Source organism: Anser anser (assembly GCF_964211835.1).
Source record: "Anser anser genome assembly, chromosome: 1".
In the NCBI taxonomy this organism is placed as follows: Eukaryota; Metazoa; Chordata; class Aves; order Anseriformes; family Anatidae; genus Anser; species Anser anser.
The window spans coordinates 56,344,329-56,370,553 of record NC_139720.1 but is presented as its reverse complement, the minus strand read 5'-3'; the positions used below and the strand labels follow the sequence as shown (position 1 = coordinate 56,370,553).

At 50.4% G+C, this 26,225-nt stretch overlaps 1 protein-coding gene across 6 annotated transcripts in view; it reads right to left on the bottom strand.

Moving 5' to 3' along the window:
* The window catches only part of RBFOX2 (RNA binding fox-1 homolog 2), a 169,564-nt gene extending 143,439 nt beyond the window's left edge, over positions 1-26,125 (bottom strand). For 2 of the 6 annotated variants that reach the window (XM_083842612.1, XM_083842613.1), the window contains exon 1: positions 25,627-26,123. In XM_083842612.1, the coding sequence (XP_083698738.1) occupies positions 25,627-25,824 (198 nt within the window). In that variant the 5' untranslated portion in view covers positions 25,825-26,123. Of the gene's footprint in view, positions 1-25,626 lie in introns of all 6 variants that reach the window. The other 4 variants (XM_083842614.1, XM_083842620.1, XM_083842601.1 and 1 more) reach the window with 4 other exon arrangements.
* Positions 26,126-26,225: the final 100 nt, after the last annotated feature.

The window sequence follows — 26,225 nt, the reverse complement described above, 5'->3', positions numbered from 1 at the left end:
GAAAAGGCGGGCTTCATCCGAGCCCCGCGGCCACGGCTGGTTCTGATTAAGCCTGCACGATTGTGGAGCTGCACAGGAAGCGCTGGGGGTGGGGGGGTCTCAGTCATCGCCATCCCAAACACACTGGTAATCTTTGTGTTCCAGCAGCACCATCTGGAAACAGTTAGAGAGAAACAACTCCCAGGCCTTCCCTCAAAAAAAAAAAAAAAAGAATAAAAAAAAATCACTCTTAAGACCATTAAGCCTGGCCCCTTCATCCCCCTCCTGGAAAGCTCCTCTCCCTGCAACAGCAGTGAACAAAAGGGCATCCATAACGGAGAAGGAAACCCACACACATGCAGCAGCTCTCCCTGCTCACTATAGGTGTCCCAAGGTGGCATCGCAAGGGGCATGGGAAGATCCAACCCCCCCAGCATCCGGGCAGCACAGTGTTTCATGAGCAGCACTGTGAAAGAGTACCCAGGGCACTAATCACGCCTAACGAGACTGGCTTGGGCACCCAGTCCCTCTGCAGCTAGAATATCCCCCAACAGGAGGGATGCCGACAAATACTTGAGAGGCATGCATGAGTTTTAATCCCCTCTGAAGAGGACAGGAAGACACCAATGCAGAGCGCACCCTTAGGGAGATGCTCCCCCTCTGCCTCGGGGGTACCAGGAATTGTGGGGGCCCCCGGACAGAAGGAGCAGCTTCCACCCCGAAGGGCTGCCACAGCCCACCCGGGCCTCAGCACATGCTCTGGAGACAAGAGGTTGTCTGTCGCCTAAATGACACGTGCTGGTATTTTAAAAGGGAGAAGGAGAGGTCAGGACTGTTGAATTTTACCAGAGTAAATCACCCAGGAACAGTTTATTACAGAGGTACGCCCCTGCACACAGCTTGTAGCGGCTGCCACCTCCACAACCAAGTAAAGCCCGCAGGGCTCCTACCCTTCCTTCCTTGCCTTTACCTTTATTCGCCTCTCTCCCACACATCAGCATTTTTCAGGGTTTTTCCTCTAATTAGACACCCAAGTGCTACACGCTTGCCTACAAAAACGTAGAAACATATCAAAACAAAATCAAAGCTAACCTTTCAACATCCCAATTAAGCAATTACATACGAAGGGTAACATGACTGATTCCTGCTACAACACAATGCCGTTGCACTACAGAAAACACGCCTTTGCTTTTCGTCTCACATCCACCCTATAACCCAGTGCCACCTCTTTATGGGCCGCAGGCAGGCTGGACGAGATGTGGCCACACGCCAAGACCCTCTATAATCAGAGGACAATTCATAAAAATAAAAAAAGTCTTAAAATAACAGGTTTTCGCAACCGCTAACCGAGGACTCCTTGGAATCCACTTCTTTTATACAAACCTCCTCGCTGCTCCTGCAAAGCTAACTAACACAGCTAAACACAGCTGCCCTGAGACGCCAGCACGGTAGATGTGGCCATGCCTCTCTGCCAAATACACGAAAGAGAGAAATCCTGCCTAAGTCACCAGAAACACCCATCCTAGACAAGTCTGCCCAGTGCGGCAGACTGTAGCCAATGCCCCAGCCCAGCTTGTCCTTGCTTTAAGGGAAGAACCAAGCGTCACAGTGCAGACAATGATCAGAGGGAGAAAGGGGTTAAAATGAGGAGGAAGGGCGCATTAAGCCACGAGCCTCCTTCCCTCCCAGAAGGACACCTCCTCTAGGCTAGTTCTGAGAGGAGTTTCAGATGCTCTGTTTCGAAACTTTAAGAGAAAGGAAGAAAGACCTGCCCTTCACTGGGAGGCCGCATCCAAAAAGTTTGGAGAGCACTCTGCAAAGAAAGGAAGATGAAAAACAAAACAAAACCCAGCCCTGCTAGAGGGACAAAACGAGGGAGTTACAGTAAGTTGTTGTTCCCATTTCGTTGCAGGCAGACACGAGGCAAGCCGCTCTGAAGGCGTTCCTAAGAAAGATCGTGTTACTGCGGAGAGCAGTTATCCAGCGAGGTGTCTGTAAGTGGTGTGAATTCTTACGTTTGGCCCAGATCAGAGCACGAGTCCTGCTTATAAGGGAAAAGCTGCTGCTGCTCGTATTCCACCCCGAAAGGCCAAGAACCTTATGTATTAATGGAAGAATGAAGTGAGAGACTGCCAGCAGTCTCAGGCACTGGATATTCTTATACCATTATTGTACAGCCCGAGTTTAAACGCAGCCATCAACCACAAAAATAAGACTGCAATTAAACAAGAGGTCACAGGAATAAATCAAGCCCTGGAAAGATCAAGGCAGGTGTCAGAGGCCTTTGTGGCCACGGCAGCGCTGAAACACCAGGCTGCTGCGCCCTGCGAGGCCTACGTCTGCTGACCAGGCAGGACACGGACACAGCTCTTGCCTGCAGCACCCCGCAATCCTGCAGTGCGTTTCTCTCTCATTTTAACAGCTTAAAGGTCCGTTAGAGCCCAGAAAGTCCTCAGAAGCAGCGGACAGCCTCCTCAGGGAGCCTCAGCTCCACCCTATTGCCTCCACAGATCGCCTAAAGCCACTGGAAAGAGACACGCACCCCCCAGAGGTCTCAACGCCCCGGAACCGCACATTCCTGCGAGCACCACACAAAGGCATCAAAGCCCCATCCACTCCCCGCCTGCGAGACAATGCCATAAACCAGCTGCTTGTCCAGCAAAGGAGCTAACCCAAACTAGTTCCTCACAGACCCGTGCCCTCGGACTAGCCAGGCCTCCTGCAGCACTAACCACAGCCCCCAGCAAGTCTCATGCAGGAGCCGGACCAGGAGCATAACCCCCGATCCTGACCGCCTTTCCCTCAAGGTCTCCCTGACCCCGTCTCCATTTTTTCCACAAAGCTTTTAGGAGTGCGGCAGCATTGCAATTCTACCAACTTGCAAATGCGATGGAAATTACCACTTGGTTCGCAAGCGTGCACGCGTGGGAAGGGATTATCACGGCACATTCACGTAAATCTTGTTTCCTTCACAATTTAGTCTAAAAACCTCTTCCGCGTGCAGTCCCGGGAGACTTATTTGCATTAAGAAGTTCCATCTCCCTCCCCAAGTCTAGAGATGAAATGCAGAACAGCAGAGATCTGAAAACACTCAGCTCCCGAAATCACCGCATCGCATTTCTTCCTATGCGGCACATCCATGTGAAGGAAACAAAAAAGGGAGCTACCCTCCCACCACACGCAAACATCTTAAATTAGGTAGAGAAAGTGTCAGTGCAGCAGTCTCCTGAACCAGAGCAGACCAAAGGAACCACGACAAGAAGCAGACAGGAGGGCTAGTCAAAGTTTCAAACCGTGCCAAAGCACCATTGCCTTTTTTGTTTTGTTCTTTCAAGGTTTCTTTGTAAACACAGCCAACGTCTGTATTCAGCGCTCTCGTTGCAGCCCCATGAATTCAGCTCTACTTGTTCCTTCTTGCTGCACACTTGGTAACAACTGCTCGGCCCAGGTGTAGAGAGATTAAGCCTTGGCCCTCTTGAGCTACACAGTGATATGAAACATCTTCTTCTAAGAGCACGGTTTTTAGAGCCAGATTAAGCCAACGTCAAGATGATGCTGCCAGGAAAAGGGATCGCCCTGTTTTTCTCCTCCTGCTCTCAAGCGTGCATCCGCACTTCACCTCTTGCATGTGTGATACAGACCACATCAGAATACAGCAGATCAGATCAGCTTGCACGTCCTCCTGGACTCTAATCCCTCAAAAAGGAAAAGGATTAGCTTCATGTACAAAGGTGGTCGCTAAAGGCCACGTAATCCCTCAGAGTGGACACAGAAGGTTGTAGGTCCACATGGTTGGAGACAGGGAGAAGGCAGGGCTCTTCTTTCAGTGAAAGAAGCATAGTCTTGGGCCAGGTTAAGCCAATAATGAAACTGCAACAAAGTGATCTGCCTCCTTACAAACTATCCAACCTGACCTCCAAGCATTTCAGTCTCACACACAGGCATCTTTAACAGCCCTTTAAGATTCAGAGGTTTTATGCTAATGAAGAGCTGACCACGAGCAACATCAAGCACTCATCCGAGGCAGCAGCAGAAAGTCTTGTTTCTGGTCACATTTCACGGCTTCTCTTCCAGATGCCAAAACATCCCCGGTACCGTACAACCTAACTAGATAACAACTATCTAACTACATAGATAAATGGTGATGTTTGCTCACTCACACTCTTCTCCTGTCTTCATCCCTCAAGAGGCAGCAACTCCAGTCTGCTGCCATTCTACCAACGAGTGGAGGCGTTTAAGTGACTTTTCCATGAGCAAAGGGGTGCTACATAGATAGTAGCAACAGGTATGAAAAGCCAAGCCATCGTGCTCATTCCAGTAGTTATTGGCAAAGCAGGGAGAATCCAGGAGAAAAAAGGCATTTCTATCAACTAAATCCAGCCCCACTTGGAAGCTAGTTTTCAGATCAGTAATTACTAAGGACATATAGAAACAGATGCTAATTTTTTTCCCCACATTGTATTTAGAAAAACGTGCATAAGCCCCTTTATTTTTTTAAGGGCTTCTATTTGTGACTTTCAGACAAAAGTCATTGCTCTTCACAGCAGGACCACACACTACTGTCACAAAGAGGTGTCAAGGATTTGACGAGCCCAACTGCAGAAGCATTGGCTGACACTGATTCTGGGGAGGATGGTAAGATGAGGCATGTTGCAGATTTCACTATTAAGCACTCTAAAAGTACACATCTCCAGTCACCAGAGCTATCCTTATAAGTATTTCCACATCTCTTCCTGATGCCACAGCCTCCGACAACAAGATCTGCGACATCCAAAAGCCGCACACATCCTAAAGCTGAGAGACTTAACCTCAACACATAATATGACCCGGCTTCAGTTATTAATGCTTTCATTACCTCCCAGCAGGACTACATACAGTGTGGTGACACAGTGACAGCACAAGGCTTCAGCTTTTAGGAAACTCCAAATCTCAAAGGAACCAGAGCTGACAACTTCATCCCCTGGCACACTGCGGTTCTCCATGCAAATGGCTGAGCACATCTCAGTGTGAGCTTTCACACAGTTCGTGGTGCAAAACATGCTGCTCTGGAAGCCCAGGAGCATCGCAACCTTCATCACTTTCCAGGAGTGGTAGTCACCTACAGATTTCACATCCTCTAACAAAAACATGTAGTGAAACCTTGAGTTCACATCTTAAAAAGTGAACAAAAGTTCTTCAAAAAACAAACCTTGAAGGAACATATACTGCTTTTCCTAGAGAGGAGAGGAAAACACAAACACCTTCTCATGGTATTAGTCACATCGCTTAATGCATTACAAGAAAATACCCAAACTATGACTGCAGAAGACAATGTTTGTGTACATTAAATACACATGTGCATACCCATATTGAACATATCTGCAAATAAACGTGGCCAAAAACTGAAACATAACAGATCCATGAACCTTCTGGTCAACATCCAACACCAGTGGGGATTTGCAGCTAAAGCTGTCACAGAAAAGAAGAAAGGCCTAGAAAAGCTGCCTGATTTACAGAGCATCTTCCCAGTGCCAAAAATCGAGTACTGAAGCACCAACACTACCACTTGCAGCATATAAATGTTTGTGTCAAAATGAAGCTTGTAATCCTCCCGGGTGAAACACCAAACCTCCCAAATCCCAACCAACACGAAGACAGCATTGCATCAGTCTGAGTCTATTGAAAGACAGCGCTGGTGCCTGGAGGATTACTTGCAGCTTTAAAGCAGTGGCAGCGAAAAAAAATTAGAAGATGCTGGAATGTCACACAGATGCTGCTGTTGCTGCATGGGAAAGCTGTTGTCAGCTGCAGAAAAAGGCACTATACATATTTGGGACAGAAGGGTTCAACACATGCAAATCACAGATTGACTGAGCTTGCTTTTCACTCCCATTGCTCTTCAGTCAGATCAGGAGCACAAGGGAAGGGGCTGGAAATCTGCTGCTTTCTGCAAACAGTCAAAAATCTCCTGGGGAGAAAAAAAAAGAGTGAAGGAAGAAGAAAAGGTCTGTTTCTCTCACTGCTGTTATCAAAGTCAAAAATGGATATAAATGAGAAGTTCCAAAACTTTAAATCTCTACTAACAGGAAGATAATATAAAAGCGTCTGGACCCAAAAGGGGGATGGCAAATTCCAGCTCTCTCCTGCAGCCTGGGAGCCAAGTGTTACAACAAGACTTAGCTTCTCAACCCACTATATCTAGGCCTTGCCATCCAAGAGCCCCAGTCCACCCCCTTTTGTGTTTGCCTCTGGATGGACTGAATGCTTTTGGCCTCAGCAAAACCACACTTCCATGCTCTGCGTGCTGACGGCAAAGCACAGCCCCACATCACCTCCTGTCAGCTGCTGCACAGCCACCACCACAGGCTTCACAGAGCCTTTGCAGCTTGCTGTCTCCCTTCCACTCGCCCAGCGTTGTAAGTATTTGTAGGAAGCTTGCTTCAGACGTTTCCCTCTCCTCTTGCTCTTCTCTGTCGGCAGGGAACACATCGCCTCTCTGGCTGCATGAAGGACCTAAAGGGCATCACCACCCTCTGCTCCCTTGCTTCCAGCCTTTCTGATTCGATCACCGGTCAATGTTCACCGACACACGCGATGATCCAGGCTTTCCCGGGGTTTGTGATTTGCTTCTCGCTCCACGGAACCACGCTGAGTCCCCTCTGCCACTTGCTGCAGAGAAGTCACAGCAGGGGCGCTGCGACCATCTCTTCAGCATGCCCCACGGCTCAGAGGGGGGAAGGAGGAACAGCACGTCCTTCCTGGGCTCATCCACCGCAGCCACGTACCATGAGCTGAAGCTGGGGAGATAAGCAGTGACTAGGGAAGACCTCACCTTTGGCTGTGTGGAGCATTTTTGGCAGGGAAGGATTTCCCCCCGCCCACAGAAAGGCTCCCTGCAAGCACCCAGCATCCGTGCTGGTGTGAAAGGAGCGGGTTTCTCCCTGGGAGGGAGCTCCGCTTTCCCTAGCATCTGTCAGGCCCAAGGGACCTCAAGGCACTTTATAAAACACTAAAATCCCAGCAGACTGTAACAGCACAGGATTTAAAAAACAAAATGCATCTGCCATCATTTATCACCTCTACTACATAAGTCAGTTTTTGAGGGACATTATTGGCTACAACTCTATACTCCTATTTTGCTCTCATTGTATATACTGGTTTTTAAATATCAACAGAAGTAATAGGGAAAACAAGAAAGGATGCTGATTTATTCAACAAAATCACCAGAAGGAGATTCTGGACAAAGAGGAAGAGATAAAGAAAGGGCTGATTTACATGATCCAATTAGAGGCGAAAAAACATTGCTCTGTGCAGGCAGGAGGACGACCTGAAACTCCATCCCAGCACCATCAGCCAGGACCAAAGAGCACTCTGGTCACAGAAAGCTTCCCCAGGGACCAGCCACCTGCTGTAATTGTAAGGGGGAAAAAAAAAAAAAAAAGAAAAAAAAAAAGAAAAGACCAATGCAGGGCTGGGATAAACGCACTGAAGATGGTGGTAACAAACAAGCATCCATCCAGGAGTTCTTACAGAAGTATGAAATACTCCTCCAAAAGTATAAAGCACTCTTTATGAGCTCTTAGGAGCTGAGATAACATGAGCACTACAGATTTTTTAAACATTTAATAATAAAATTATTCAGATTAGTAAGACTAGTATCTTAGGCAGATGGGAAACGGTTTCCATTAGGACAATAAAGGAAATGTTTCCCCTCAAAAAAAAAAATAAAAAAAAAAGAGGTGATTGCTTTTTAGCACCAACAGCCCTGAAAATGCAGGATATGCAAACAAAGAGAGGCTTAAGTTGGATGTAAAAGGACGTGGTTTACAGTGAAACCCATGCCACACAGACAAAATATAGGCAGGACAGCAAATGCCACGTGCAGAGAGAGGTCAAAAAATGATTACAGCGTGGGAATCCATGCAGGCTCCAGAAGGAGGGGAGCATGAAGGTGGATGGAAACCGAAGCAGACCTGCTGACAGCTGTTTAAACAGCAAAAAGGCCACAGACGGACAGGCCGCAGGGCAACCTGCTTTCATGGACTCAGAGCCACAAGGCTCGCAGATGCCCCAGGGCACCCACAGCCCTAGGGAACTCGATACCCACAGCAGTGAATAATTCAGGCCCCGATCACTTACACGGAGCTAAGGAAAGGCAAAGCCACCCCGCGGGTGCCACCAGCGGAGCGGGAGCCACACAGGGTCGCTTGTTCCCGCACACAGCTCCCTGTGTGCCGCTGCACGGGGACCGGCGCCGGGACCGTCATGTGCTCGCCAGCAGCCCGGCCCCCAGGCTGAAGCTGACGAGGATACGGGCAGATCCCCGGCAGCCTCGTCTTCTGTAGGAGCGGCCGGCGGTGGATTATCAGAAATGGGAAAAGCTGGGGAGGAGGAGGGGGAAAAGGATAAGAAAAGACAATACAAAAGTGTTCGGGGACATGAAACATGTTAACCTTCAAAGAGACACGGCTGTTGACTCATGACGTTGTGTCATGCATCAGAGGAAACAGCTTTTGGAAAAAATCCTCTGTGCTGGTCAGCAACATCTACAGATGACCAGAGACACGCAGACAGCAGGGCCATACCTCCGTCTTCTCCACCCAGGCTGAGAAAAGACACTGATAAAAACTCAGCACGCCCCAGAAGCACATTTACTCTCACCACCACTAGGAACGGAAAGACCTCAAGAATCTCTTCAGGCTCCCCCAGCCCCAAAAAACCACACCTAATGTCGAAACTGCTGGGCTAGGCTGTGATCCTCAAGGCTAGAGAAGTCCTGGCAGACCCACCCGGTGAGCTGGGTGCTCCTGATTTTAAGGCATGCCTCCCGCAGCACAGGCTGCAACACGACAAAGACGCCTCGGGCACACCACCAGAGCTCCCTCCTACCCCAGCCCCGCGGCCAGATGTGCCCTGACAATGGGTACCCCACATTACCACGCCAACTGAACAAAAGCACGCCGAATCAGCCGGGGCACGAGCAGACGGCAGTTGCAGCAGCCGACGGCAAGAAGCAGAGCCTCAGCACATCCCGGGCAGCTGATAACAGCTCTGAGTCAGCCAGCACCCAGCGCGGTTCCTTCCACCACCACCACTCATGCTCCCAAGGACTTCCCATCTGTCTGAGCCAGGGCTGGGCGCTGAAACCGCATTGGCAGCATCCCCGTCTCCGTGAGATGGGCCTCTCAGGCCCCCCATGCTGCTGCTGCTGGCTCTGGTCCACGCTGTGGTACCGCATGAGTTCTGCTGGACAGGCACATGGAAGCGTATAGACCAGGGGGGTGAGTGGAAAAAGAAATAAAAAAAGATATCTCACTCACTAGCACTCTTTTTGCTGCAGGGGCAGACGGACAGGGCGAGGCATCTTATGCACAGATGTCTGTCCCGTTACGGATCTCCCTGGGGCCCGCGAGGGCTCAGACTGCAGCTCAGCAGACAAAGAATCCCAAACCCAACATGAAGACGCGAGGAAATCCCTGCAAGCCGGGGCTCCAGCAGCAGCTTCATTATCCTCACTGCTTTTCTTATTGTAATTTTTGCACTCTGCTGACTGTCGCAAGCGTAACGTTTGAAATGTACAAATCCATGCAAAAAAAAAAAAAAACATGCAGGGGGAAATCATTAACTGTATTTTAGCTGAATAAAACTTGGTTCAGGGCGTATTTAGATCAAGCCTTTTGACACTTCAGATGGCACTGCACCAACATACGTGCGCCAGTGGCTCTTCCTTTGTAAAAAGGTGGGAAGAGAGAGAGGGGAGAAGAATACACAGCCTCAGCCTCAATCACACGTCCTTTTTAACAAGCAAGAATTACTGCATCACTAGATTTGGCGGCAGTACTTAAAAACAAATCGGATTTGGTGAGAGAAAAACAAAACGATTGACTCCTGACATTTGCAACCTGGAGTATATTAGACCGGCTCCTCCATTTATATTTAGTACAACAGCAAAGATAGCAGCGGCCCCCAATTAAACAGAGGCAGAATAATCTTTACCGAGGGATCAAACACACCGGTGCCTGGGCTCCCCGGGACACCAGGCTCCCGCGCGCTGCGGAAGCCACCGGGTGAGTCACCGCCGCCGCCGTCCCAGCGGGGCACGATCCCGGGGCAGCTGGAAACAGCTGCTGAGATCAACCCAAAGGGGCAGAGGTGTTCGGACGAGATCCTGACGCTGAACACCCAGACAGCTGGTTTACCCCTCTCACTTCGGCAGGACCGTACACCTCCCTGCACCCCCCAGCACCGCCTCCCCATCAAAGGGGACTGAAGGGCACGTTTGAGCTCTGCTGGTGGTTCCCAAAGCTGGGAGAAGCTGAAGCAATGTGCTCGTGCTGGATGGGGAGGCCCTGGGATGAGCTGCCCCACAGCCAGGTCTCAGGCCACATCCCATTACATGGGGAAAGGAAAGACGCACAGACTGGAAGGGACAAAGAGATGCCATCTGGGCACGCACACTTTGGTATCCCTGAGTTTTAACATACGCAGGGGACTTAGAGCTCTCACCAGGCTCCTGACTGAAACCTTTCAAGGAATTTATTGATTTCCTACCAGCTCTTCACTATATAATTTTCCCCACGCTTGCATTGTGTTTGCATTGTGCTGTTTGCACTGGTTGTACTTTAGCACACGCTACCTGATTGAGCGAAAAAAGATAAAGGATGCAGCTCTCCTTTAGCTTCAGACGCACCGTGAAAAGCACAAGAAACCAGCATCTGCTGCCTTCATTACACCCCGACACCTGCAGAGCCACAGAGGTCTGCACACAAGGCAGCAACCGTAAGGTTTTGGCCTTCTGCTAGCGCCACAGCAAAGAAGAATTAGGTGAGCGTCCTGATGCAGAGCTAGCCTCCGTTTCCATAACCAACCCTCTTCGCTCCAAGAAAATAGGAGTTATTTTACACCGCGACCTTCAGCCTGCAGGAAATGGCAAGGTAAGAGTGGAGAAGGAATATTTACAGAGAGGAAACAGCTGGCAAGGGGCCAGAGGAGTTTCTTCAACGTGGAGGAAGTTCTCCAGCTCCCAGTTTTGGTTTCTGGGACAGCTCAGAGCCACCACGCGGATCTCCGCTGCCTTCAGCTGCGAACATCAATCTAAAATGAGACACCTCCCCGGACAATAAAAGGAAGGGTGTGAATCCCCTGGCGAGCCTGCCCAGGAGGTGGAAACACAGCGTGCTTGGCCAAACTTTATTACAAGCCATCTCTGGCCTCTCTCCCCCCACACCCCTTGGCCACGGCGAGTAATTGCCTTTCCCCTTCGCCCGCGGCGCCATCGGCTGCCATGGCAACCGGGGACGATTTTCCTAAATTCGGTCCATTTTCAAGGGCAGCACGCGCGTGCCGATGCACAGCGAGGGGGCGACTTCAAAACTCAGCTCGTCGGGGCGGGCGAACACACATCCCCCTCCTCGCCTCCTCACAGCCCCTCTCCTCCCGCCTGCTGGCAGGGGACCTGCCCGGCCACACGGCATCCCCGGGGACATGGCAGCTCCCCAGGCTCGCGCTGTCACCTCACAGCTCCCCACACAGAGCCCAGCCCTCCCACACCCAGCACAGCACATCCCCCGGCACTCTGCTGGGAGGCATCACGGCTTCTCCATTTCAGGTCTGCTTAAGCTGTGTGTGGGGAAAGCTTCACGTTACAGACAAACTAGCCCAACACCTAGCAGGAGCCAGAAGGCATGGTCCTACAACCTTCCCCAAACAAACCGCAGGTTCGTGAGCCACCCCCTCTTTTTACAGGTGACCCAGCAAGCAGGCAGCCACAAGATCCACCCCAGCAGAGTCAGCTGGATTTGAAGGCAAATTCATCTTCATAGAATCATGTCTTGGGTTGGAAGGGGCCTTGAAGAGCACCTAGTCCCATAGGCAGGGATGCCACCCACTAGGTAAGGTTGCCCAGGGCCTCATCTAACCTGGCCTTGAACACCTCCAGGGATGGGGCATCCACAGCTTCTCTGGGCAGCCTGTTCCAGTGCCTCACCACCTCACCAGGAGTAAAGAATTTCCTCCTAACCTCTAATCTAAATCTCCCCTCTTTTAGTTGAAAACCATTCCCCCTCATCCTGTCATTATCTGACGCAGCAAAGAGTCGCTCTCCATCTTTTTTATAAGCCCCCTTTAAGTACTGAAAGGCTGCAATGAGGTCTCCCTGGAACCTTCTCTTCTCCAGGCTGAACATCCCCAGCTCTCTCAGCTTTTCTTCATAGGAGAGGTGCTCCAGCCATCTGATCATCCTTGTGGCCCTCCCCTGGACCTCTTCTACCAGCTCCACATCCTCCTCGTGCTGGGGGCCCGGAGCTGGCCACAGTGCTCCAGGTGGGGCCTCACACCATCTCTGAGATCACACCAGAGTGGGAGCTCACAATGGACACAAGCCCTGACTCGTGGGAGAAGGCATTAAGAAAAAGAGAAATCTCTACCACCTTTTCCACTGTACCACTTATTTTACACAAGAAATCATGAAGCCACGTCTAACAACAGGATGCAGACCCCTACCTGTGTTTCAGTGAGCTCCGGGGCTAGGGAAGGATGGTGCAGTTGAAATGCTGCCGAGCGTCCCTCCTGTTAAGGCACCGGGCTGCTGCAGCACGAGTTGGTGGCAGCAAGCAGCTCATCTGGCATTCCCAAAACACCCTCTGAGGATTATCCTCTTCGACGAGATAGGGGGCAATTAAGCAAGGAGGCCATCTAGTTCAAACCAGAGGAAGGAGGGCCCACTGAACCTGTGCTCTAAGATCTCTGCTCCTCTGCAAACGGCCCAGCGGAGTTGTTTCGTCCCTCTGTGCGTGATCTCTCACCATAATTTCTCTTCCTAGCATCGGTGTTATGTGATTACATGCACAAGGACTTAGGAAGGGCTCAATTCTATGATAACGGAGGCTAGGCTAAAGAATACAGGGATGTTTAACTGCTAAAAACAAAGGATTAAATCTATGGACAGGAACCAAGAGATCTGCTTTGATTCCTGTAAAGCTATCTGCCTTGAATAAACTCTGTGGATACATTAGTCTCCGTCTAGCAATACATGACAAAAACAACTCAGGCCACCTACTGTCTGACCACCCTGGAAGCGGTGGAGGAAAAGGAGCTGTTGGAAATGTCCTCTGTTCCCTTTTCCCTGACATCCCAGCTGTGACTGAACCTCTCCCTCAAGCAACAACACTGCTTCATTTTGCTGTACATCCTCCCTTTCCGAGCAGCACGTGAAAATGATGCTGCATCCTTGCCAGATTCATTGCTGCCCAGGGGGTTAAATACAGCAACAATGAATTGACCAGTCCTGTTAATTTAATTCAGCTACATGGGAAATCTGTAAACAGAAGCAGAAGCCATGACAATACTATCAGAGGGCTCTGAACACACCATTGTATAATTTGCTTTTGGTTACTGCTGCCAACCGCGCAAGGAAGAGGAAATTTTCCTGCCGGATGTTTTACTTTTTTTACTGTTTAAGCTCCTCCAGGTGAGAGGAAAGTATCCCATGGGCACATCGGGTGCTCTACCCAGCCAACTATATTCACATGTAAGACGCTGAATTAGCATTCGACAAGATGACTTCCAGCGACTCCTGACCCAGGCATAATTCAATCGAGGGGGAAGTCGCCGTTGAGGCCCCCGGGGAAGCAGCACCTCTTCTGCTGGAACGGAGATCAGAGGTGCCTCATCCCATCCTTGCTTCCTAGTGCAGCCTTATTTCCACACAGCAGCTGTTCGAATGCGGCCTGTATGAAAATCACTGCATTTTCCGGCAGTAACTTGGTGCAGAGTTGCCTCCGACAACGAGCACTACGCAGTAACTACATAGAAACAGACCTTCCCGAGGGGGAAGCTGCTCACCCAACAGCCTCTGCACCCCAGGAGCACCCTTACGAGACAGAACAATACTTACCTAGGAATTAAAGTTGAGCAGTGGCCTATTAGAAAGTTCTCCACTACTTAGTGTGACCGTATTCATCATCAAAATCCTGCCCAGGAAGTCAGAGCCAGAGCGAGCCTTACAATGGTAGGAATTCACCCATAGCAGGGGAACAATGCCACATGTTTACTCTTGCTCAAAGGGCCCAGAGATTCAGGGACGGTCTTTAAAATCCTATTCTGGGAACAAAAGTAAAAATTGCTAATCCCGGAACGAAGCAGACAGATCACACAACCCCTCAATCTTCATTGCAAAATCTCAGAAATCAGGAATCAAACTGGCAACCTGCAATAAGAAACTGCTCAGTAGGATGGCCACATGAACTGCATTTCAGACAAACCCTGACAATCAAGTAAAGCACACAAACCAAATAAAAACACTTGACACCACTGTGCCATCAAGGCTGGTCAATTCCTCCACTGTACTACATCTTTTTCAGAGTTTTTGCACCATGTCCTTACCAAGCATCAAATCCAAGAGAAGAAACCCCACATGCTATCTTACAATAGGATCCCAAGCATAGAGATTTTCCGTTTATTTAGAGACAGACACACTACAGAGATCACAGAAGAGCTTGCTAAGACCTCGTCAGCGACAACGATGAAAAGGCAGACATTTGGCATCCTGGAAAAACTGAGCGCACACCAGAGCTGAGAGCCCCGAAAGCACACACCTCGTGTAACGCCTGCTCCCGGGGACCGGTGCTGCTTCGAGCAGCGGGTTGTCACCACGTCCACTGCACCACCAGAGGATCCTCGCTCTGCGGGGACAGGACCACCGCCACCCGACTGCAACACCCACACCGACAGCTACTGAAAGCTGACAGAAACAAGAGCTTTTTTACCATAGGATGATAAAAAAGACCTGGCGAAGCGCTGCGCATTCCCCACCCACGTGTTAAAATATGGGCTGGCTAGTCTTTTCCTTTTACATTGATTTTCGGATGCCAGCGTGAAAAGGAAAGAGAACCGGATGACCAAAGGTGAAAAATAGCAGCTGGTGCAGGAAGGATGAGCAGACACACTACAGAAAGCTGCACTGCAAAGCAAGCCAATCCCCCTACCAAACTCCATGAAAGCTGCCAAACCCTGTCCCATGAGGCTACCAAGACTGGAAGCTACTTCTTCTATGGTAAGTGCCTGCAGTAATCACAAATTCCAAAAATGAAACAAACGCCAAGCTCAAAAAAAAAAAAAAAGCAAAAACTATCTTCCTGTTTTCACTGGAAAGGTCATGCCTATTTAAGGAAACCTTCCCAAGCAACATGGACATGCTCCATCGACATCCATCAACTAACAGCCCAGAGTTAACTGCAGTCACTCATCAAAAAATTCCCGGTCCTTAAAACAGTCGTGGTCCGAGCTCTGAATCCAACCCGTGCTCCTCCTGGCAAGCAAAGCAGTCAGGAATAACTGATACTACTCAACATCAACACGGCAATTCACTGACCGGTAGAGGAGGAGGAATCTTTACTTACCCCTTCAGCCCCGAGTAATAGGAGGAAAAAAAAAAAGAAAAACACAGAAAAAGCCTCACAGTGCCTCCATCTATTCTAGTCAACGCCTTCCCCATGGAGAACACCCATCCCTGAGAGCATCTGCACATCAGTCATGAAGTCTGATTTAAAGAAAGCTCAGATATGTTCCCAAGCCAACAGAGAGAGAGATTTCAGGCCAAAACATAAAGCACCAACAATTTTTAGTGATGTAACTTTGTGATTTATCAACAGATAGAGTTATTCTTCCAAATCTGCAATATTTAGCACGACCACATGACACCCCTGTTAAACTTGAAAAAAAGACAGAAGAGATGGGAAGATGGTGGCGAAAGGCAAGAATTCCCTCCTGGAAATATGCAGTCAGCAGATAGTGACACACCGACAACACAGACCTAATTATATGCATTATTTCAACTTCCTGGCATGTTCCACTCACACACACACACGTCTCATAAATGGATAACTGGAACACACACTCGAATGTTAGCCTCGGTCTCGTTCACCACATCCAAGTCCATCACAACAGCCCACTTCTCGGACAAGACTAACTTGTGGGTCAGAAGTGGGAAGTGGAAGGACGGATGGAGAGATGGGAACGTTAAGACAAGTTAAGTCACACTATAACCTTCTTCGTTTAAAAAAAAAAAACAATCAAAACTGACTTTTTTTTCCTCTCCCTCTCCTCTTTTATGAAGTTTCCTCTGATCCACAATGGATGTTTAACCACGACGTGGCCAGCACTATTCACGAACGCTGCCGTCACCTCCTGCTGAATCCATCCCACCCTGGCAAACGATGGTCTTGCCTCTGTGACTGGTGGCTGTGACCTCTCAGCCCACAACATGAGGTACTTGGCTTGAAGGCCATTACTCTTAGGGGACTTGAACTAGCCCAGGGAGTCAGAAGTCTCCAAGAAGTGCTTAGGTATAAAGGGGATGGGGAGAAAAAGCTGTTAGACTCCCCTGGTGACACTAGCAGGTGCCAGATCTTCACTCACTGGCTACACATGAGCACTGGGAGGCCTCCTGCCTCATCTTCTCCTCTTCTCTTCAAGGCAGCAGGAGTTCCTGAGACACATGTTGATGCACAAGGAAGGCACTGCCAGGTTGGTCTTTACCTCCTCCTGGGAAAAGGCAGTGGGATGGGGTGGTTTTTCTTCCCTTGCAGCTTTATACTACTTTCGGTGCTGTAGTCTGACAATCCAGGCCACAAGAGCAGGCATCCAGTCCAAAATCCTCACCCTGTTCTCCAGGGCTCTCTGCAGACGGCAGAGTCCCAGCCGCACGGCACATTTCTATACCCCATTTTCTCAGTACCATCCTCAGGTAACAAGAAGAAGAGAACAGAACCAAACGCTCGCGCAGAGCAGCAAAAAGCAGGCACTGATGGGATGCGCCAGCAAGGAGGGAGATATCAAGTCCATGATCACTCAAGTACTCCTCACCCAAGACATCCAAATCCCAAGTAGTAGAATTGTTCTGCTGTCTGAACGTGCTTCAGATCGCTCCCATCTCCTCCTGCTAGCCCCACAGCACCCACGCCAGGACCTGGGTCCCCACGGAAGAAGCACCCATTGCTGGCACCCGTCATGGCCAGCTCAGAGTGCCCTGAAGACCAGAGGTGCCGGTCCTGGTCCTCCTTGCAGCCAGGATGGGGAGCTGGTCCCCATCCCTCCTATCTGCACAGCAGCTTGCTGCTCATTAAAAGAGCAAAAAATATTTATTTATTTATTTGGTTTACTTAAAAGGCAAGGTAGCTACATTCTCTGCTAGAATAGCATTTCAATTGCGAAAGTTGAGAGCTCCGCATTTAAAAACACCAGTTACAGCTATCCGTGTAACTCCATTTGGTTTCCTATAAGCAAATAAGATTATATGTAATTTTTCCTGACTCACATCTGATTCAAGCCCAGCTCTGAGAAGAAACAACGGCTGTGTAACATGCTTCTCCATCACTGCAGAAACTGAGAGCCTCAGGGGTTTGGAGCTAAAGGCCAGCAACATCCCTTCTACTTAGAAAGTTTCATTTCAAACCTCACTCATCCTATAAGGTCAGTTTCTTTACAATGCTGACCAAGTAACTTAGTTCAAGCTTTTCCACTTTTTTTTTTTCAGATGAAGACTACATCACTTTTTATTTGCCCAACATGACACGTTTAGAGATCAGCCTGTGGCAATGGTGGAAGCTGTAGAGAGCTGTAGATCAAGTGTTTAAACATCAAAAGAAACCCATCAGCTACAGTAAAAACAAATAAAAATAGTAATGAAAAAAATCAGGTTGCAGGAGTCAATAGGATTTTTGCAAAACTGGCCGCATTACCAGTACCTCAGCTCCTCATTTCCTACAATAAAAGATAATATACCTTTCCTACCTCTGAGGAAAACAGCAAAAATAAGATCATTAGTATCTCTGAAGCACCCACGCTACCGTGGTGAGTACCACAGAAAAGACCATTAAAAATTAATAGTTTTGTATTCAGCGCATGGTTTAGATTATCTGCAGTAAATACGGTTTGGGGTCATGCATTAGATGAAAAGAAGAAATGAAATATTGAACAGCTCTCAATCCAAAGCCTGAACTCACACCCATTTTAAGCGATAACAAAACTCCTGCTAGATTTAATAGCGCTTCGGTGAGTGCTATCCATTTGAAGCCCTTAGAGATGAAGTCATCTACAAAAACGTAAAGCGTGCGACCGCAAGATTCAGACCCCACACGGTGCCTTCTTGTCACATCACAAGAGACATTCAGATCTTGACAGAACAGCAGAAGCGAGGTCCATGTTTCACTGCCTCAGTTTCCCCCGTGATCTGGACCAACATCACGGAAGCTCCTGCTTCCTCTCCTATGTCCCACCAGCCCCAGGACAACATCTGCCACACTGTGCCGCCACCTTCCACCTCCTTTGGGACGCCCCATGGTTGAATCAGGCCCTGCTGTGACCACAGCACGACCCAATGCTCCTTCCCCAGCCGAGCCTTTTGGATTCCTACGTGTTACCCCAGGTTGCGTGCCTGGTCCCACTCACGGGACCAAGAGAAGCATCACTTAAAAGTTGTCTTTGATCCCAGAAGCCACCACAGCTCCCTCAAAAGCTGAGCTTCCCCAAGTGCCTAGAGCCCAACGACAAGGCGAAGCACCTACAAATGTACTCCATCCCCACCCAGCTTCACTCCAAGGCTACGCAGGGCTTTGGACTGGAAGCAAACACAGGAAAGGGGCCTCTTGGAAAGAATTTGAGTCTGGGATAGAAGAAAAAGAAAGGAAATGGAGAAGTCCTTTAACGCACGCTCTTCCCTTCATTTCTTCTTCCCATGAGAAGGATGCAAAGCCACAAAAGAGAACAAAAAAAAATCAAAGCGGGGCAGGAACTGCTCAGAAGCACCCTCCCATGCGCTGCCGTCCAAGAGCAGCATCCCATCTGCCTACACCGCCTACAAAACCCAGGGCTGGAAGGAGAAGGCGCCCAGCAGAGCCCGGCTCTCCCAGCGCCTTGCCAGCCCGCCGTGGGCAGCAGAGACTCTCGTAAAACCGACATTTCCCACCCCGCTGCCAGCGCGGAAACGGCAACCTCCAGCAGCAAATTATAGGCCCGGGATCGCAGCTCCAGCCCCTTCCCAGCCCACGCGGCACTAAATCGGGCCTTGCACGCGAAGCCTTGGCGGGGTTTCACTCCCGGGCATCGCACCCCACGGCGAGGGCCACCCCGGGTGCCCGCGAGGATCCCCCCTCCGGCAGCAGCAGGGGCAGAGCTCTGCGGAAAGCCGCGGCGAAAAGGAGCGCGCTGCAAGAAACCTGAGCTGCATCCAGATCCCAGGGCCTCAAAGCCTCAAGGGAGAATATTTTGATATTTGCAACACGCAGGAACGCCACATAAGGTTGCTTCTTTAGCCTCGCTATTAAAGGAAATTTAGCTACATACAGCCACAGGGTAAAAAGCGCCGCCGCTTTTTTTTTTTTCCCCCTTCCCCTCCCCTTAAATGGCGCGTGTTTTTCCCCATTTCTATGCTAAGTAATACTTAGCATTATTGCCGAGGTAATTACGAGCAGATAAAACCCAAGAAAGTCATAAAGAAAAAAAAGCAACAACCGCTTCTAGCCCACACTCTTTGAAGCGAGCATCCAATTTTCCTGCACAGCGAACTCTCCTAGACAAAGGCGGCGACAAGCAACGGCAACGGGAAGGCGCAGCCACTTTACCAACATCCCACTGTCCTACACAAGAGATGCGAGTGCGAGATCTCACGGCCTCTTTTTTAATTGCTATGAATCACAGGCCCGCCTTGCCCACGCTCCGAAGGTTAGTAGGTGGCAGTGGTAGAGCTGATTGAACACCAATGCCTCGCCGGGCGAGCTAGCGGAAACGGCACTGCTCTACCCAAACAGACGCTGGATCGGGCTCAAATTCAGCTGCTGTCCCTCATTAAACAACGGGACTTTTGTATACAACCTTTCCTACTTCGCAGCTACTTCAATGCATCACATCGCAGAGTCCCGTTTCCCTCGGTCCAACCTCCGAGCTGCTGCGGGTGGTTTTAACACATGCCATACGTATGCATGACGAGCCAAATGGGAACGGCTCACAAGCGTCTTCCTAAACATCCCGGGCATCATCCAGAAGCGAGAACTCATCCTGGAAATGTCAAGATGCAACGGCCCCTTCTCAGAGAAACCAGGGACACGGTCCCAGAGGCACCCCAGCAGGATTTTGCAGCACAGCACAGCAGCGGCGTGACAAGGGGCACTGCAGGCCAGGATGGCCATTCAGTCCAAACCCCGCAAGGACCAAGGCCTGGCGTGTTGCAGCCTTTCCAAAACGTCCTGCAGGAACAGAAGCTTGCTCGTGAAAGAGAAACAGGGGCAGGGGGGAGCATCCTGAGGAAGAATAGCTCGTATTCTCGAAGAATATCACGTATCTCTCAAAATAGCACTTTCCCAAGTTTAGAAAAGATTGCAGGCAAAATTAAATTTACTGGAGAGCAAAGGCAGCTACAGGCCCAAAACGCGGTCAAGCAGCTCTAATCCCTAAACATCGGGATTATCTCATGACAGCTACACTCCAGCCTCCATTCAATAGCACTGTAAAATGTAGATCAACAGGATGCTTCAATGAACTGGAACTCGTTACCTCTAATTGCTTCTCTCACTTCACTTCTGGACGTCCCTCTGATCCCTTAGCCACATCGTTTCAAAAGCACACACAGAGAGGTCAAGTAATATGCAAGACGGGCAAATCAAATAACAGGTTTCCCGTCGGCCAAAACACCGGCCCTTCTCTTTTACTTTGTATGAAAGTTTGGGTTTGCCCCGCGTCACGAGACGAGCCAGCAGCACACAGCGACGGGTTTTAGAGCACTTCCAACCGATGTGACCCCAAACGCCCTCCCGAGGGGCAGAGGTCCCTGCGCAGCAGCCCAGCAGCTGCTAGCGATAGGCTTATTTTGCAAGCTACCAGCGACCCGTCCTTCGGCTGCGGTCTCTGGGGGGCCTGGACCACACGCAAAGCCCAGCCCAGTATCACTTCCACACGTCTCCCACCACTGCCCAACCTGGCTCTGGCTTCCCTCCCACTAATGCAAATGAAGCAGTTAATTTTTTCTTTTATTTTATTTCTATTACCGCTGCCTCCTTTGCCTCTCCTGTGCCCTGGTTTTCCCGCTGCCACCAGGCTCCCTGCAGGAGAGCGGCTGGCAGCCCTCGGTGCAGCCACCACGTAGCACCCAGCTGACCCCCTGAAAGCAGAGGTGTGAACCCCAAATGACAAAGGACGAGGTGGGAGCCCCACTGGCGAGGTCGCTGGGTGGAAAAGAGGACGGAGAGTACTTCATGGGACGTGCCCTGGAGAGCGGCACGCCGGTCTGAGCTCAGCTGCGACAGCGAGGTGGGCAGCCCCAGCAAAAAGGGCAGGGAGAGCCCAGGCTCCCTGCAAAATGCCAGCACGCTCGTGTTTCTCAATGGGAACTCTGAAAAGGACAAATTAACCAGCATATGTGTACAGCTGGTACACGCACTCAGAAGGAAACCATCTCCTGTAGAGCCAGACCTCTGTTCGGCTTCCAGCCTCTCAACTCCGGCCATCACCTTTGAACACAAACCTCTGAAACCCAAAGAGAAATACCAACAGAGCCTGTAGGGGTACTAAAGTATCCTGAATACTTTACTCGAGCTTTCCATTTTCCTGAGCGTGGCAGGAAAAGAGCCAACTTTAAAGTGCTCTCAGCATCTCTGTAATCCCAACTCCAAGCCTGCGCGCCAAAAGTTTTCTTTGAACTGGAGATTTTCTAAGTCCTCCCAGACTGTGTCAGGTAACTCCTAACACTCAAATATTTAGGTAAAAAAAAATAAGACAAAAGCAAACAGAGAAGCAACAACAAGCTAGAAGGTGATTGATTCATTATGCCTCAGCACCCTGGCAATAGTCTGTCCAAACAGCATCCCAGGAAACCTCATCCTGGATCCGAGGCAGGGGTCAGTTTTTAAAGACTGGAACTGCATTTCTTTTCTGAAACGTGGCTCCACATGTCTTTATGAAAATGGCCACACTGTGAATAATAAGAGGGAGGAAAAACTAACCTGACTGCACAGCGTTTCCGTGATTTACTGGAACTCGACGTTCTCCTCCGTGAGATTTAAACATACAGATTTCCACAGGGTCACTCGCAGTGCAAAAGCTGTTATTCACAGACCCCTTCTGCTTTATGGTCCCTGTCAGCCCTCTTACTTATAAAACCCAAACCCATCTTTGGAAACTATTAGCGGATTTGTTTCTTGCCCTCCTCTGAAGCACCATTAAAGGGCCATAGCTTGAACTGGGACAACAAGTGGAGCATGCTGGTGCTCTTGCTTGTATTGATATCCTTCCTGGGCATGTAGCTAGTGTGCTTTGCTTGAGGTTAAGCAGACGGCTAGATTTCAGACCAAACAGGAATTTTCTCCCCAGTCAAATTGGCAATAGCTGCTGGATCCCTGCCCTTTCCCGCTGCAGGAGCCTTCGCTCTCATCCTGGGATCAACCAGGAATCTCCATCTCCCCAACCTCCCACCACAGCACCGGCAATGCCCCTGCTCCTCCCTTCAGTCCAAGGTTTCCCACCTTCATCCTAGAGGGATTCAAGCTGGTAGAGGGTGTTAAAGAGCATCTTCTGGCTCACAGCAGGAGGAGAAACAGCATGGATTTTCTTGCAGAGCAAAGACTTATGGTCTATTACATCATTATTTACAGTCGCTGGGGACTGATCTCAGCAACACCAGTCATCTTTATGAACCCCACGCAGACCTGCCTGAATGGCAACACAAAGTCACTCGTCACTGCCTTTAGAAGTTGACAGGGACTAGGTAAGGTACAGACCTGAAGCTGCACTAACAGCCTTCCCTGACCAGTCACGTTTACCACTGCAGAAGAACAATTTCCCCCCAGGTACTCAAGGGTACCAAACACAAGTCACTCTTGGAAGAGGAACAAGGATCAGCTCACACTTTGCATCTCAGTCCTACCACGCTGCTCTCAGACACAACTTTAATTCACCAACCAGACTAGACCTCATAACAAAGCCAAATCAAAATTCACCTTGGGTACTGAATGGTCAGTTGATCAACTCGTTCAGCCTTGTGCGATGCAACCAGAAAATAATTCAATAACAACTTCCTAGAGCAGCGTAAGCTGGCTGGTACGCTTCCAGCACCCTGATGGGGAAGGTGAACACTGCACCGAGTCATGACACCCTCATCTGCAGCTCCAAAGAGAAAGAAGGGACCCGTTCCAGCTAACCACAACATTTCTTTCCTCCTCTAAGTCTCCTCCTCCAAGAGACTTTCAAAGACGAGATCCTCGCAAGGGTACTTCCATCTGTGCAGCAGTTGACCTCTTCCGAAAAGCAGCAAACACAGCTGCATCAACAACTGCACTTGGGTGCAGTGACTTAAGCCAATATAACTTTTTTCCCCTCTGTTAGGGTCTATTTTTACCCAGACCAGCAAGCTGATCCAAATGATTCAACTCACCCAAGCCAGCAGACAGAGCCAGCTCCTAGCTAGTATCTAAACAGTTAAGAAGCAGCAGTACCTTTGGGGCTGTTCTTTTCCAAAGCTTACAAACACATCCAAATACTTCCAGGAGACATTCCTGGCTGGTGGTATTCGATTTTTGCCACTTACAGACCTCAGGGAGCTAAAAAGCAGCAGCTTGCGCTGGACCTATTCCTCCCACGCCGCGATTAACTAAAGTATGTCCCAGGAGCAGATAGCAGCCATGATCCGATTTGTCCCAATCCCAACTCAAGCAGCTTTACACCACCCTCCTAACAAGATCAGCACTGGCCAAGCACCGTTTATCCAGCCTGATCAGAGATGGATTAGATAATGAAACCCTAACTGCATAAGCTGTCTGAGCACGCTCGCCTGAGACAGCAGAAAACAAGCAGCCCAAAAAATTTAAGGGATACTTCAAGCTTAAAAGCATGCTTTGCTCCAAGATCTTAGTAACCAGCTACTATCTTGTCCTTCTGCGGGCTAGGTTTGATATTTCATGTTAACAGACCAAAAAAAACACCACTATTAGTCTTACGGTTGCATCACTAATTGCTATAGCTAAACTATTTCTTTCAGCAATAGAAGCCGTACACATGTCCTGAGCCATCAGTATGTACGAGTTATGCACGGAAGGAACCGTAGCAAGCACAGCACCCCGGGATTCCTCCCAGTCAGCCTCGAAACACGAGGTCACGGAGTTTACACAGCAGCAGCCTGTGGCTCTGGAGCAGGAAGTAGAAAATTGACAGGATCTGCAGGAAAAACAAGGTACAACAGTTGCTGGTGTTATTTCCAGCTTCCAGAAAGCCTCTAGTACATATGAAAAAAAAAAAAAAAAAAGAATAGGCTCTTTATTCCTCTCGTAAGCATTACGTACAGTTAAACGTAGAGAATTTGCTAAAAAGGAACCCGTTATTTTCAAATGAAGTATTTCTAAAGTCAACACTATCTGAACAGAAATCCTCATGAAAGGCCACCTTATGTTACGCTTTAAGGTACAAAGATATAGGATTTCAAAACATTAGAGAACACATCTTCCTGGCGCAGAAATCGTTTGTACGACTGGCTTCGACTTCGGTGTTTTGTGCTTACAACCAGGACGAGATTCTCCAAACAAACCACCACTCTCCTTAGCCCTAAAAAACGTCAAGTGAAACTTCTAGCCAAAATAGAGCGCATGGGTGCTCCACTGCCTATGTACACATACAGATCAGATGTTCATCCTTTATGTTGAAAAGACTGAAGAATCTTTTCATGTGCATACATACAGAAAGATGACAATTACACCAAGAACATCAAGTAACTACAGTATGGGGATCCTGGTCTGAAGACCGGTTATATTGACCATAGACGTTTCATTTTAAACCTGGACTTTATTCATTGTGTTTCTCTGCATAATTTCTCTGCTGTTTGCCAGCGTTTGACATGGAAACCCAGCCTGATGTTCTGCTCGGAGCCACAATTAATCCCTGCTACTGCTAACAGGGCTGCACACTGCTGCGTGTGCCTGCTGTGGGAGTCCCACGTCTGAACGCTGCGATCTTACTACCGCGTAGCATTCACTGAGCAGAGAGCAAAACGCTTTCCTTCGTTTCAGTACTGAGCAGAGCCTTTGCTGGGTATAGAAACTGTGCCAGCTTACGTGGAAAAAAATAATAATAATTTTAAGACCAGTTGAAGTCCCTTTGTAGGGATCTCCAGCGGATGAACCGGCCTGTGTCGATACCAAAGGGTTTAGCACCAGTTGCAATAAATGGGTGCATCTCCGCAGGTCAATGGGCGCATCTCCTGCGGGATGCGTGCCCCCAGAGCTGGGCAGACCTCACACCACCGTGCTCGCGCCCATCGTAATTCCCAGCTGCACAAGGTGTGGGTGCTCCCTGGGCTCCTTCTGGGAGCGGGGTGTCGGAGAAGCCGTGGCTCCAGGGACGTCGGAGCCGGGCGAGCTCCACGCGGGGTGCGAGGCCAAGGCGGGACGCGGCGATGCCACGGGGACACCCACCCTGCTGGCACCTCCAGCGGGAGGTCCTTTGGGGGGCACCTGGCCTCGACCTGACCCAAAGGGGTGCAAGGAGCCGGGATGGGCGAACCGCGCCGCGTCCCTGCGGGCGAAGCACCCCAGAAGCGGACAAAGGGGACACCCACGAGGGGGTGCCCGGGGGGGGGGGGGGGGGCTGAGTCTCCGCTGCCCGGCCCGATTCTCCCCCCGTACCCCCGGCTACCTGCATGCCGCCGCCCTCGGCCTCCGCCTCGGTCCGCAGCCTCTTGCTGTGGCCGCCCTCGGCGCCGTCCCCGCCGGGCATGGGCTGCTCCGGCTCCGGCTCCCGCTTCACGCCGCGGGCGGCCCCGCCGTTACCGCCGGCGGCCAGGAGCTGCGGCTGCTGCTGCTGCTGCTGCGGGGGCTGGCCGCCCTCCGCCATCCGCGCCGCCGGAGCCCCGGCCGCCCCCCGCCGCGGTGGCCCCGCTGTCAGCACGGCGCCCGGCCCCGCCGGAGGACGACGACGACGACGACGAGGAGGAGGAGGAGGAGGAGGATCGGGGAAGGGGACGGGGAAAGGGGGGGGGGGGGGCGCCGCGGCCCCGGAGGCGGCGCGGGCGCGGCGGGCTCGGAGCCACCGGAGCGGCTCGGGCACGGGGAGGGGCCGAAGCCCCTCGGCAATCTCCGGAAGCGCCCGCCCGGGGAGCCGAAGCCGCGCGACCCCCGCTCGGCAACCTTCGGAGGAGGCGGAGGCGGGCGGGGCGAGAGGGGCGGGGCCGTGGGGGGAAAGGGGGCGTGGCTATACGAAGGGGGCGTGGCTATACGAAGGGGGCGTGGCTATAC